Source organism: Bubalus kerabau, chromosome 5 (genome assembly GCF_029407905.1).
Source record: "Bubalus kerabau isolate K-KA32 ecotype Philippines breed swamp buffalo chromosome 5, PCC_UOA_SB_1v2, whole genome shotgun sequence".
Classification (NCBI taxonomy): Eukaryota; Metazoa; Chordata; class Mammalia; order Artiodactyla; family Bovidae; genus Bubalus; species Bubalus kerabau.
Genome location: NC_073628.1, coordinates 4942672 through 4957562, shown reverse-complemented (window position 1 = coordinate 4957562; position 14891 = coordinate 4942672). Strand labels below are relative to the sequence as shown.

At 44.2% G+C, this 14891-nt stretch overlaps 1 protein-coding gene across 1 annotated transcript in view; it reads right to left on the bottom strand.

Moving 5' to 3' along the window:
- Positions 1-14891, bottom strand: part of TESMIN (testis expressed metallothionein like protein) — a 39991-nt gene that overhangs the window by 19206 nt on the left and 5894 nt on the right. Inside the window, exons 3-6 of the mRNA XM_055583294.1 lie at positions 13559-13717; positions 11216-11336; positions 9321-9397; positions 6389-6483 (exon numbers count right to left, since the gene is read on the bottom strand). Of these exons, the coding sequence (XP_055439269.1) occupies positions 6389-6483; positions 9321-9397; positions 11216-11336; positions 13559-13717 (452 nt within the window). The remainder of the gene's footprint in view (positions 1-6388; positions 6484-9320; positions 9398-11215; positions 11337-13558; positions 13718-14891) is intronic.

The window sequence follows — 14891 nt, the reverse complement described above, 5'->3', positions numbered from 1 at the left end:
AGTCTGTTGTTCCATGTCCAGTTCTAACTGTTGCTTCCTCACCTGCATACAGATTTCTCAAGAGGCAGGTCAGGTGGTCTGGTATTCCCATCTCTTTCAGAATTTTCCACAGTTTATTGTGATCCACACAGTCAAAGGCTTTGGCATAGTCAGTTTTCAGTCCAGTCCCAAAGAAAGGCAATGCCAAAGAATGCTTAAACTACCGCATAATTGCACTCATCTCACACGCTAGCAAAGTAATGCTCAAAATTCTCAAAGTCAGGCTTCAGCAATATGTGAACCGTGAACTTCCAGATGTTCAAGCTGGTTTTAGAAAAGGCAGAGGGACCAGAGATCAAATTGCCAACATCCTCTGGATCATGGAAAAACCCTTCTTAGAGACATCTTATTTCCAAGTCCTTAAGAGCCGCCTCACTTTGTCCCCAGTCACAGTGTACACACCTTGCTCTAGGCTTCACGGGTTGTTCTTGGGCAACCCAGTCGCCCACCCAGCCAGCAGCATGGCAGCCTTTGTCCACAGGAACCCCTTCACCCCCCAGCTCTGTCCACTCTCGTCTCTACCACCTCGTCCTCCACCGCATCAGAAGTTTCCATCTGGGCTGGCCACTCTGGCTTGACAGTGTCACATGGTCCAGGCTTTTCTCTCTGTTCTCCTTCCTCCTCACCCAGCTGCATTTTTAGAGTTCCTGATCAATAGTCTCATGGTGTGTCCAACGTTCAGAGAGGTATAGGACTTGCATTCACAGACTAAACCAAAGACAACTCAGTATTTACATACAGTCAACCCTAGATTTTAACATTAATTTAAAAAATCTATTTGTTTGTTCAGTTTTGTTTTGTGAACCAAGTTTCACAGACTTCTGGATTTTTACCCACTTCTGCACCCCCACATCACTGTCCCATCAATGGAGCTCTCAGTGACTTCAGCAGGAGCTCTGCAATGGAAAAATCATGTGGAGATAGTGGTTAGGGTTGTTAGACATCGGCACAAGGCGTATTCTCCCCTTCCATCACGTAACTTAAAGCTAGGCGGGCACTCAGGGCAGAAGCTGAGAGCAGACAGATCGCACAGATGAACCTCCACAAGACAGGCGGGGACGGGAGCTCAAGGGCATGGTGCCACCAGTCATGGTGACCGGTCCACCTCCTATTCCAGCCACACAGTCCACCCCAGCCCAGATTCTGCTTCACAACCTGCCCTACCACCCCGCCGACTGAGCCTCCCAGGAAGCTGGCATCCCTGGGGGAGAATTGTTCTGAGAAGAATTCAATATAGAGTAAACCAATTCATCCAGCTTTTAAAAACTAAGATGCGGAAATGTTACAGTTAATGCTCAACAAGAATGCAGTGTTTAGCTCTTGTTGGAGGGGCTGGAGAACGTTAACCAAAATCCAAGAAAATCATACCACTTGAGGCGCAGGCAGAGTCTTTTACTAAGTTAGTTGGTCAAGATAATACCGAAAGATCCCAACCAGGCTTATGCAGAAAGTGCTGTTTCTAGTCTCTCTGGTTTACGAGGAGCGTGAGTACACGGCTGTTGAGTCTTAACTGTAGCATATACACTACTAGCCGTTCATGTTTGTCTGGACCCTGCTCCACTTACTGATTTCTAAACAACCTTATTTCTACTTAATAATGAAGGATTTGCGATTACTTACAATTTCAGACACTGGGATTTGGTACAGTTACATGGCTTTTTAGACTTTGTGTCCAATGAACTAAGAGTTACTCTATAAAGATTAAAAAAGAAAATGTATTCAGATCATTACTCTTCAAAAAGAGAATTAGCTAAGCAGCTGGTGTTTTTGAACAAAGATTGAAAATCTCAACACCAGAGAGTTATAGGTATCATTTATCAGTGCCAGATCATAAGATGGCGCGGCATGCACATTCACAATGTGAGGGGCAGGCCTGGCCAGGTCCAGCTGCATGCCCAGAGACCCTATCGCTGCCTCCTCCCCAAGCCCGCACACATAGTGTCGGGGAGCAGATGGCTGAACTCCAGGGCACAGGCCCCAGGGAAAGTGAAAGTGAAAGCAAAAGCGTTAGTCACTCAGTCATGTCTGACTCTTCACGACCACATGAACTGTAGCCTGTCAGGCTCCTCTGTCCATGGGATTCTCCAGGCAAGGATACTGGAGTGGGTTGCCATGCTCTTCTCCAGGGGATCTTCCCAACCCAGAGATTGAACCTGTGTCTCTTATGTCTCCTGCACTGGCAGGCAGGCTCTTTACAACTATGACACACACCGTTTTGGGGAGCAGAGGAGGGAGAGATATTTCATGTCACTGGGGCCTTGGACCTTCCCTAAGCTTCTTCCATTGATCTGTTTAAACCTCTACTGTGTGTGGCTCCCCACACCAAATAGATTTCTACTTCTGTGTTTTTCAAATCAGCACACTAATGAAGAGTAAGCTAAAGAAACAACAGATAAACCGTCGTCTGCCGTGTTAGAGCTGACTAGTATTACCACGAGTATCACATGGGTTTTGAATGTTATCATGTGGGTACTGGGGACTGCCCTCCTAACTGTTCCTTTGGGGATTAACCCAGAAGCCATTTTCAGGGGCATCAGAAGGGGAGAGGTGAATGTGTGCTGGATACTGCTAAACCTGAGGGAGACTGCGGGTTAAGAAACGATGTTCGGAGCACCGCTGCCTGAGGGCACCTGGGATGTCCGCTCTGTGAGACGGTGGGTAGGCCCTGGGGTTGAGCAGGAGCACACATGCCCAAACACCGGCTGTGAGCGGGGCTCCCCCTCCCTGGGCCTGTGGCCCTCGAGCTCAGCTTCCTGCTCCCTGAGGCTGTGTGCACAGGCTCTGCCTCTGTGGCCCTGGCTGCTTTTGAGACCACGTCTTGGTCTTGGTCTCTTCAGGAGCTCCGGCAGGGCTCGGCACATACAGTCTTGCTGACAGCCTCCTGGCGTCCTGCAGAGCACGGGAGCCACCCTCTGCCTGTGCGCTGCGCCCTCACACACACAGCTGTCTTGAGTCAGGGGAGGTCAGTCTAACCTCAGCTCAGGCCCCCACCCCCGTGCTCTGGAAGCTCCCCTCATCAGGGCTCCGCCTCTCTCCTCACCTTCGGTTTCTGTTTCAGGAGCCCTGCCCTCTCTCATTGGAAACCGTAAAGGGTCACCGACTCCTGGCTGAGCTGCTGTGTGTTGCTTCTTCTGGAGATGTCTCCCATTTTTAAGATTATATCCCCACACTATGTTGTTGAGTCTTTATTAACTTATTCTTCATCTAGTCTAGTTTTCCCCTTCATAGAGAGGAGAGTGGCAGCCTTCTATCCTCATGGGTGCCTGCAGGCGGCAGATCTGGCTACACTGCCCCTGGTCCCCGGACCTGGATCAGATGTGAGCTGTTCAGAGGAGGGGGACATGGGCACCCACTTCACCACTCTTGCCCTTGGCCTTGCCTCTAAAATGGGGCATGGTGTGACCTGGCACTACCTGTCCAGAGGAACCAAAACTCTTCCCTTTAAAGATGGAGTAGGGGCCCATGGAGACACTGCAGTGGTGACCTGCCGTAATTGTGGAAGGAGAGAGCACAGTTCAGTGAGTATCTACAGCGTAGGAAGGTGCAAACAGGCACTGACTATGAGGTCACTTTGTGGCTAGACTGTCATAAGTGCAGGGGAATGCCAAAATATACATACATACACATCTATTTTAATTTACGTTGCCTGTTCTAGAGGAATCCACCAAATAATTTGGGACATGAGCTATATATAATTGAAAAATTAGAGAACAAAAGATATTATATAATCAACTATCAAATTATATGATATAGATTATAAATGATATAAAATTCGAGGACAGTTTAATAGAGATGAAAAAACAAAACACACTACTCCTGAAAGAAGTAGAACTTGACATTGACTTTCGAGGGTGTGAAGTTTTTTTGTTATTCATCAAAAGGATGTTTCAGTTGAAATAACAGCACAAGCAAAGACACCACATCAGGGATGAGCAAAGAGCGCCTGGAGGGACAGTAAAGGGACGCGTTCACTGCAGTGGATTAAACTGGAAAAAACTTCCATGGCTCTAATATTAATAATATTTGACTACTCTTCTATGCCAACCTGAGAATTAAAGGGCTAGAGGAGATCTGGACAACTCTGCCTCAGAAAAGCATTATAAATAAACTGTACCACAGTGAGATAGGACCTCATCGTTAAGAAAAATTTTCCAGAGAAGCAGACTCTTGAATTTTATAATGTTCATGATGTTACCAAAAATAAAGACATCAAGGGATATCAGAATTCACAGTAATGTCTGATTGATAATTTGATTATTAAAGCTGTGCTGAGTGACAGGATGTGAATTTTTATTCATATGATAGGCTACTGAATAAGTCAGCCAGTTCACCACCTGTATCTCGAGAATGGTGACTGGGTGAATTCACCCACATGGACTGCTTGCTGTGAGGCCCAAGCCGGCCCATCTAAGTCACCTCTCTCAGAACGCTTACACCACAGGGGCTGACAGAGTGTCCTTTCTCATGTCTTCACACGTACTTTAACCTTGTTGTCTGATGAAAGTTAAAAAAAAAAAAAAAAGCCTAACAAAGCATCTAAAGAGGTCTAGCAAAATAGTCATTGTTGGGAACTCGCACAGAATGAAACAGCCAGCAAACGGTTTCCTGACGGCTCCCTCACCAAAAACAGTACTCATACAGAATGGGTTTCCTGACGGCCCCCTCACCAGAAACAGCGAGTGGGAGCGATTCCAGCGCGCCGTCGGTGCTGCGGGTGTAGAGACAACAATCATCTGCTGGTTCAGTGGCATGACATCAAATCAAGTAATTATTTGCAGCAAAAAATACAAAAACAAAGCTCATGTTGTTCCTGGCAAACCTTCCTGGCACATCATTTATAATAGAAAAATATTTCATGGCCTGCATAATTACTTCATAACAGAGAAAACCTTGCAGAGAGCGGAAAGAAGGCAGGGGGAGGGTGGGAATAAGGGGGTGCACCGAGTGAAAGTCCCCTCACTGCTGCTCCTCTGTGGAAACGTGTAGCAGCTGCAACACAGAGAAACTTCAAACGGCACTCTAACTCCGAGAGCCACACCGGAAATAAAGGATTGAAGCACCGAATGCCCGTGGATATGGTAGGCATGCTAAAGCACATGGTGTGCAATACCACGGGCTGGATGCTCCCAGATTACAAGCGAGGTAAGGTATGTATCCTGAGAAAATCCTGGGTCACATGGTGTAGCCAAAGATGTAATACCATCAGCAAATCTAGAAGTTGCTCACAGAGTTGTTTTGTCCACAAACATTATGAGCCATGATTACAGAACCAGGTAAACAGCAACCACTGATCCACCATGCCAAGATACTGAAGCCAGGAGAATGGCTCCCATAGTCTTAGTCAGCCAAATTAAATGAGAGTCAACAACTGAGGTGGCACAGAATCACAACCAGCTCCACGACCAACTACTAAGACTGGAGCTGCAAATCATGTGAGCAGCTGACGTTCTTTAGCGACGCCGCGGAGGTGTGTGTTGACTGAATCCCACCAGGTCACCGAACTCCGCCTAGCGGCTCACCTAGGCCTCTCACACGGCCCCGTGACTCTGCTCACCCTCATCAAGGTCACAGTGAAGATGTGCCTCAAGGCAGAAACTTCAGGAGGCTGGGGGCACTAGAGACCAGCCTGCATTTCCTAAATTGCTGGCCTGATTTCCTTCAGGCCCTCAAATGTACTTTTTCATTAGGCTGTGTGCCCCAACTTCTGGAGGCAGGAAGAGATGGCCCTCCATAACCAACCAGATGGCTCCATGAACAAAGAGGGCTGCTCTATTCACTGACAGCACATGAGTGTGTACTCAAGAAAGTTGCAACCAGCTTGGTTAGTTTAATTAGTTACAATTATAGACATGATTTTAAAATGTCCAGACAAGGTCCCAGATAAGTGCAGCCATATCCACCTGCAGACCATGTGCCTTGGACCCTGCCATTGAACCTGAGCAAAAGCAGCGGGCAGAGGCTGCCATAAAGGCACGGAGACTGCAGTCAGCATTAAGTGACTGCCACACCATTACCTGTGTTGATGACAGCAAAAAAGAAACAGAGCAGCCAAGTTTAAGCCAATGTGCTCTCAAGACAGCTAGGATTGGCAGCAAACCTCCGAAACACTGCCAACTGGGCAGTGGGCAGAGAGTAGAAGTAAATGAAGGTTACAGATCAGTCTTTAAGCAACCACAAACCAGACACTCACAGCAATACCGTTAGTGCACTGCTGAATGTAACAATCCTATTTTAGAAGTCATGAAGGTTTGCAGGTAAAGCTAACTTTAAAACTCAGAAGAAAATCACAAATGTACCCAAGAGCCTCTTAAACTCTTACATTCAAGTGACAGTTGCTTTTAATTCTTACCCAGCCAAAGTTATTTTTGGTGGTGGTCCTGGAAGAGTTGATCCTGAGGGGAAAGCAGACCCGTTGATTGCAGATGGTAAGGCTCCACTGTCAAGCTGTGTAAAGTCAAAGGCAAGCATAATTTGAATTAGTATACATTTCAAAAGTTTATTATACCTCCCCCCCCAGATATAGACAAAAATGATTTTCTTCTGGAGGTTTATACCACGATCCCTTCACGACAACATCCAGGCCTTGTTATCACCATGGTTCTGCTAATGCCTGAGTGGGTTCCAGCCAAGGGTTTCCGTAGAAGTGAGAGGAGTCCAGCCCCAGTCACCTCACCCACCAGACCACAGGATGCCCTGGGGCGAGAAAGCCTGACTGTGGTCAAAGACTGAAACAGGCCAAGGACTCCGGGCCAAGCCACCTACAAGCTGACAAGTGGTTCACACGGCTGTCAGTTGGTTGCCCAGTGTTATTGCAATGGACATTTTTTTCACTTTTATGAACTACAAATTCGGAAACAAATTCGATAACATAGTTCTATAAACTAAACATGTTCTTTAATTATTATTATGTTCTTAGTTTAACACAAGAGATCTTGACATTTGAAATCTCATTGGCAACCATTACTTTTTCATCTAATCATAAAAAATTTTGTAATCAAGTTTAACAAATTCAAAACCAGTGTCCTAATCTCTGCATTATCCATGTCCTTTGCTTTTTGGTTCTCACGTTCTTTTATTGTATATTATCCATTCACATGGATTACAGGGAAAGGAAAGGGTAGCAAAATCAACGTTGACCTTTTTTTTCTTAAAAGAAGCTTGAAGAAATTTCAACTGTTGAATAAGTTTAGATTTTGAAATTATTTGTGTATATCACAAACATCCTATCCTTGTCCCTTCCTCCCTGAAAACTTTAAATTTAAAAATAAGCTTTATTTAAGAAATATAGTTTTGGAATTTCCTGGCAGTCTGGTGGCTAGGACTCTGTACTTTCACTGCTAAAGACCTGGGTTTGATTCCTGGTCAGGGAACTTCCCTGGCGGCTCAGACGGTAAAGCGCCTGCCTACAATGTGGGAGACCTGAGTTCGATCCCTAGGTCGGGAAGATCCCCTGGTCTGGAAGATCCCCTGGAGAAGGCAATGGAAACCCACTCCAGTACCCTTGCCTGGAGAATCCCATGGATGGAGGACCCTGGTGGGCTGCAGTCCACGGGGTTGCAAAGAGTCAGACACGACTGAACGACTTCACTTTCAGGGAACTAAAATCCCACAAGCCACTCAGTGCAGTCAAAAAAAAAGAAGCATGATCTTGGGAAAACACAATTTATCTATCTTCCTTTCTCTCTTCTGCTTCTTTTATCATTGTGTGTAATCATTCCCTGATGGGCCCTGAAGACACTGAGAAACCACCCAGGGTCCAACTCCTTCATTACAAATCCCCCACCACAGTCTCACAGGGAGTCACCACCAGAACCACCCTCGTGGGTCTTGAGAGCTGGGAGGCTCTGTGTTCCTCTCCCCCGCTTTGCTAGAGGGAAGTGTTCACCAGTGACTGCACCTGTTTCCTTTACAGTCACCCAGACACCCAATTATTGGGCCCACACCTCCTCGTGGCAGTCCATGAGGAGTAGACTTCTCTGGACTTTTGCCTTCTTTTGAGGAAGTGATTTAACAGTTCTTGAGGTTGAGACGATTCTCAGAATAAACCAGATATAATTTCTCTCTCTTTTGCTTATTTATTTAGCCTCAAAGTAAAGCAGAGAAAAAGAGATGTCTTTTAAGTAAGATGTCTTCTGTCGCATTCCACTTCCTCCTGCTCCCCCTTCTCGCTTGCTCCACCCTTGCCCCATCGGCCTCCTGACTGTCTCCACAGCCCACTGGACCCAGACTGTGAGTGCTGCTCCCCATGCCTGAAAGGCCCTTCCATGTGACAGTGACATGGTTCACCTCTTCTTCTCTCTCAAGACTGCGCTCGAGTGTCACCTTCTCAGTGGCGCCAACACTCACCACCTTGCTTAGACTTGCCACCTGCCTTCCTCCTCAAACCCCCACCTCCAGTGCCCTGCCTCTGCTCTCCTAGCATACAGTATAATTTATTTATTTATTAGGTTTGCTTATTGTCTGTCTCCCACACTGAAATGTAAACTGTGGGAGGGCAGAGTCATCTGTTCTGCTTTGATTTGTTTTGGGGGGTTCGCTTAATATTGGCTCACGGATGTAACCCAAGTGCTCAGGCATGCTGCCCTGTTGAAGGCCACCCTCTATGAAGGCCTGATACATGTTAGCTTTGCTCCAGCCCTCAGTCCACAGATATAACCAAGAATTGCAAGATCTCTGCTCTATGGAGCTTGTATTCCTGTGGGTGGATACAGGCCAACAAACAAACTGAAGAACACAAGACAGTAACAGTGTGTGCAGAGAATCAAACAGGTGCTGTGACAGAGAGTGGCCGTCTACCCTGGGGACGTACGGAAGGCTCTTCTGGAGAGGGGGCATTTTACATCAAGACTTAAGGAAAAGAGTACATTTGTCTTATATTTAATCTATGCACATTATGGTGTAATCATAAAAGCATTTTAAATAAAGAGCATTTTCCTGATGTGGACAAAGGTGGGAAATAAATATTCTAGACCAAGTGAGGGGTATGTGCTGATGGGTGTCAGGACCACAAAGGACACATTCAGCAAATGGGGCAGAACTGGGGTCCAGAGGCCATAGGAAGGGCCAGGTTGTCTCACAGAGCCGGCAGAGAAGGGGGTCTTAGACTCACTCTGCTACTCCCAGTGCCTAACGTGGGGTGAAGGTGTTGGATACTTGGTTTAACCACTGATTGTAAAACAGAGGATAAATATACTTTCTGAGTAATTCAAACTTCAACAATTGAAATTTCAACAGACAATAATACCCTATTGTATTTTTTTTTTATTAAAGCAATAACTCACTTGTTGTGTAATGAGATTTAATTTTGCTGGTACTGGCAAAAATCTTCCTACTAAAGTAGTCATGGGTTTAGGGACATCTGTAAGGAAGACAATTACAATTTATTGATAGCATATATTGTTCCTTTTCCACTTGCACATGGAAGAAAGTACAAAAATGATAATGTATCACGAGTTTAACCTGTGCAAAGTCATTTACACTTCTCTTGATCCTATTTATGTTTTCTATAAAACCTTTCTGGTCAATGTTTTCAGCTTGGGTTTGTTTGTTTGTTTGCTTGCTTGCTTTTACTTATTACACCTTTTTTCTTTGTCATAATGCTACTTTACTTGCGCTTCCGGGATGTTACGCTAAAAAATGTCGCTGCCCAGGTTCCTACACTCTGCGCCACGGTGCCCTCGAGAGCTGCCGCACTCGCCAGGGAGGCACTAGATACGTCCCGTTTTCAAAGAAAGCACAGCGCCCCCTGTGGGACGACACACGAACCACTTTCAGTTTATGTGTGTTCTTCCTCAGGTACTAATTTAATGGCATGTAATGGGAGCAAACTACTTAAGATTGGAACCGATAACGAATTTCTTTGGCCTAAGCGCGCCACGAAGAACACCCGTGAGACACTACGGTCCCTGTCAAATTCCGTGTTTGAACTGGAGTGACAGGAGAAGTCTCCTGATTGCCCACCTACTGAAGGCTTGTGCCTCCTTTGAGTGGTGTTTCCTTGAGATTTATGTAACTGAATCCATCTATTTCATGGTGATATTTAATGTGTACACAGTGACAAGGGAAACTAGGCTGGGGGCTGAGCAGTTACGGTGATATGACAAGGACATAGATGAGGAGAGCATTATGTAAATCTTCCTTCTGGGGATGATCTAAGGCATTAGGATTTTGTCGTGTTCCAGAAGGAAGGGAATTGGGAAAGAAGCCTTCTCTGCCTGTGTAGAGGATCAGAGGCAGCTCTGACCCACAGGGACTGGAGCCAGAAAACCCATGGCTGGTGTGCAGCAAAGTGCTCCTGGAGGCACTTTGCATCATAGAAAAGTAAATGCCTTAGAGGCATGTTATCTGTCCCTGGATAAGGAGACTATCAGGATGGAATAGCAGTTACATTCTGTCTTTTTGCCCTGGGCTCCAAAGGCTCACTGAAATGGCATCAGGACTGAATATTGACTTAAATTATGACAAGGTCAGTGAATCATATGATAATGAAATATTCTGGTTAATTCAAGCTTTAGGGTAACACAATTATGTGCATAGTACACACAGATGCCCAGTTTTTGAGTATTAGTGTCTAACTTTTGTAAACACAATCTTAAAACTATGTCATTTGACCTTCCTTTAATCATTCATAAGTCCTTTGATGGTAATCAAGTAGTTATAGATTATTTATTATTATTGCACCAGTTTAAAGAAGTTTCTGAATAAATCAATGGCAGAAAAGTCAGCATTTGATAGTTATTTCAGAACTCATGATGATTAAAGCAGAGTGGTGGTTCTCCTTGACTGCATTAAAACATTTACATTAAAATCTGTATAATTTTTGCCACATCTGAACAGTCAACCCACTGCCTAATCTGGGAAAGTTTGTTTCAACCCAGTTACCTCTGGCCACACCACTCATGGGTACAAGTAGTTGCCTATTAGCATCACAAAGCTCTCTACAGATAGCAGAAGGAGAGGACAGCTATCTAAGAATTTGAGATAGTCAGAACAATGTACATAAATTAACCTATAAAGATATATTTTTCTAGTCTTAACTCACTAATATGGGCTGTAGGGGTTGCCAAGTTGCCTAACTGCCTATTTCACTTTCACTCTATGTACATATTCACAAACATATTCACTTACCAACTTCCATGTGATATATGACATATTTTTCTATTAATTTACTTTGTACCTGACTGTAGATAATTATTTTGGTCTTGATACTGAGGAACCAAATGAAGTGCTTTTAGTTCTCTTGTGCCAGAATTGTCTATACACAGCATTTGTGTACCCCCTTTCAACTGACATATCACCTAAAATGAAAAATAATGATCAGGCTTCATTTTTAAAAAGATATCCAGTAATATGAATCTAAGTAAACTTAAATCCAAGAACACAGTTTTAATGCACAATTTAAGTTTTAATGGAAAATGGTAAACTATAGATGTATTCTCACTTTTTTACTCTACAATAACATGCTCTCTGGAGGGACCACAAGGCAAAAAAATTCCCGGGGAAATGTCTTGTGAGGTGTGTTCAGTGTGTTAAGAGAAGTTCCTGCTCACACCTGTCTCTACAGGTATAGGCTTAGGGTAGGGAACAGGTGACTATGAACCAGAGCTTCTGTCCACCTGTCCAGGTATTCCACAGTCTTCAGGAATGGAGAGAGTGTGCTGATTTGCCCAACCTGGCCCCACTGAAATCCAGTTAACCAGAGGAAGGGCTTTGTCCCCCTGCCTCCATCTCTGTAGCTGGTCAACTACTTAGAATAATCTTTAATTTTATGACAGTTGTTCTCTCCTGCCACATGCACATGTTATTATTAACATCTAATGTGTTTTTAAGATACCCATTTATTTCATTTCCTACAAGTACAGTTTAGAAAGTTTAATCCAAGTACTGGAAAATTCCAAGAAACCATGTCAATCTTTCTGGACCTGACCAGTACCCTCAGATCACGTAGTTGGATTCTGACCATATATAAATCCCCAGCAAGCCTGGTGAGTCAGCCAGTCCACCATACCAGTCAAGCCAAGCATGGACTCAGCCCTCCTATGGGCAGCCCTGTCCATGACAATGTAGCATGAACATGAAGGTAAGAGAAGTCACTGTCTCTCACTGCACGTAGCTTCTAATTCTGATGGTAAAATCACAAATACCCAGAGAAACTATGGTTTCTGTTGTTAGGTTGCCTTTGGGTTTCCTAGACAGGAAAACCCAAATAAGCTTAAAGGATCAATGTCACCAAAATAACACACATATAGCCTACATTAATGAGGTGCTGATCGCCAGCTCACACCTTCAGATCATCCTGACACTGGATAAGAGGCCAGCATTCATGTTCCATTGGAATTTTCTTTGTATTTAGAGGATAATTATAGCCACACACACACAGATGCACAGATGGGCTGAGTGGACCGTCCAGGCCTCTTCCTATTGCACAATTCTGGACTCCTGAGGGACACAATCCTGTCCCTCCTGTGAGCATTCTAACATTACTCAGGAGTCTTGTGTAATCGGAAGAGTTCTCATCCTGTTCACCTGATCTAAGTGTCCTAGAAAAGCTCTGCTCATTCTCAAGTATTTTCCAGTTAAAGTACACACCTTAGGTTTAAGGTCTCCTTTCTTGGAATAGAGAGCTGATAGTGGGGACAGCAATTGGTTCTTTGGACCTTTTGCCGAATGAATGCTTGGGGCTGGATTCCCTGGTTTCCCTCCCTTTTTGGTCCTCAACACACCACTTACAAACAGACTATGCAACATCTCTGTTTTCTGACACATAAAATGTAGATAAAAATAATGTCTACCCTACAGAGTTTGTCTGTATTAGTAGCTCAGTCGTGTCTGACTCTTTGTGACTCCATGGACTGTATCCCGCCAGGCTCCTCTGTCCATGGGATTCTCCAGGCAAGAATACTGGAATGGGTTGCCATTTCCTTCTCCAGGGACTCTTCCCAACCCAAGGATCAAATCCAGATCTCCCGCATTGCAGGCAGACTCTTTACTGTCTGAGCCACCAGGGCAGTTGATAGATTAAATAAAACAACATCCATGCAAACCTATCACATAAACCACAAATGTTACTGATTCCTATCTTACTTGAGTGTTAGTTGGTAGGAGGGATTTGGAGGCAGGCAGGGAGGAAAGCAGCTTCTGCCCTGCAGCCACAGAACCGCAGCTGCCCCCTCCCACCAGCATGCCAAACCACACAGGTCAGCAGCTGCTCCTTTCCTGGGCCAACCCTGGGTCTGCCTGGACTGAGGTGACTTACGGCTTCTCTCTTTAGTGAATACATCAGTGTCCTAATCTTTGATTTGCTAAGATCGAGTAGAAGAGAATCTTAGATGTGAAAGAAACATTAGAAAGACTCTAATTATATCCCTCTTTTCATAGATAAGACAATCAAAAATGCTGACTCGACAAGTAAACAGAATGCAAAACAATGACTGAAAATATTTTACTGTTGACTTAGTAATGATAAGGGTCAAACATTTAACATCATGTTAGTCAGACACATTTTCTTTGGCATAATTACCATTGGGTTAGAGTCTTTCTTATGAGAGCAACTAGAGGCATCCTCTGCTCCTTGAGATGATGGGAACTTGCAACATGACTCCTGGGCCAGAGGATGTTGGAAGGTTGCTTCATCCAGATTGTTACTTGTGATAGAACCACCTGCTTCCTTGATTTCAACCTGAAAAAGTAAACGTTATCTTAGAAATCACATTGTGGACACTGCACTTTATTTACAGTTGCATAATATAGAAAATTCTTTGTAGAAGTTACATTTTTGAAGTAAAGAACATTCTTATGCTTAGCATCCTCTCTTCCTCACTATTAATTCGTCCTCTGGGGCGACAAGTCATCTGACCATCCTGGCTGGGGATCAAGAACACCAGAGAGATCAGGATCATCTGCCCATGAGGTGTGGGGATGTGACTTCGATGTAAAACCCTCTTGCTGTTTGAAAAACATGTTGTGGGTAATTTGAGAAGATTCTGTGATTGGTCAGCTCCCCCTTAAGCTTCTAGACAACCCTCTACTACAAAAGAGCTGGCTGCCTCTTGGGACCTTCCTTAAAATTGCCTAAAATGCTTCTCCTTAATCATCATTCTCAGAGCACGCTCATTAAGTTGTATTAATGTTCTAGTCTGTTTTGTGTTTTCCTCAAGAAGCCAGACATCTTTGCTGATGTTTTAATGATATTTATATTGTAACTTGGAGCTTCCCAGGTGCCCTAGTGGTAAAGAATCCTCCTGCCAATATAAGAGACATAAGAGATGTGGGTTTCCCCAAGTCGGGAAGATCCCCTGGAGGAGGGCATGGCAACCCATTCCAGTATTCTTGCCTGGAGAATCCTATGGACAGGGGAGCCTGGCGGGCTACAGTCCATGGGGTAGCAAAGGGTGGCGGGACGTGACTGAAGCAATTTAGCACACATGCATATTGTAACTTACAATGTATTTATAGTAATGTTTATAATTAAATAGTAGAGCTTCCCTCACTGAATGGTAGAACGATAATTAACATGAAAACTGTGAGGGTAGAGAATAACTGCCAGCTTTGTTTTTTAAGCTATCTTCTGCAACAACTCAGTGACACATCAGCAAAAGTACCAAAACTAGGGAGAAACATCAATGATGTCATTGAAAGTCAATGGAATTTAAAAAACTAAGTAGTCTCGATGCTTTAAAAAAAATACCACTAAAGTGTTTCAAAAAAAACTTACCATTTAAAGTGTTTCAAAACTATAATTATATATATAGTATATGTATAGTATATATAAATATATTATAATGTATATAACATGTGTACACCCATGGCAGATTCATGTTGATGTATGGCAAAACCAGTACAATATTGTAAAG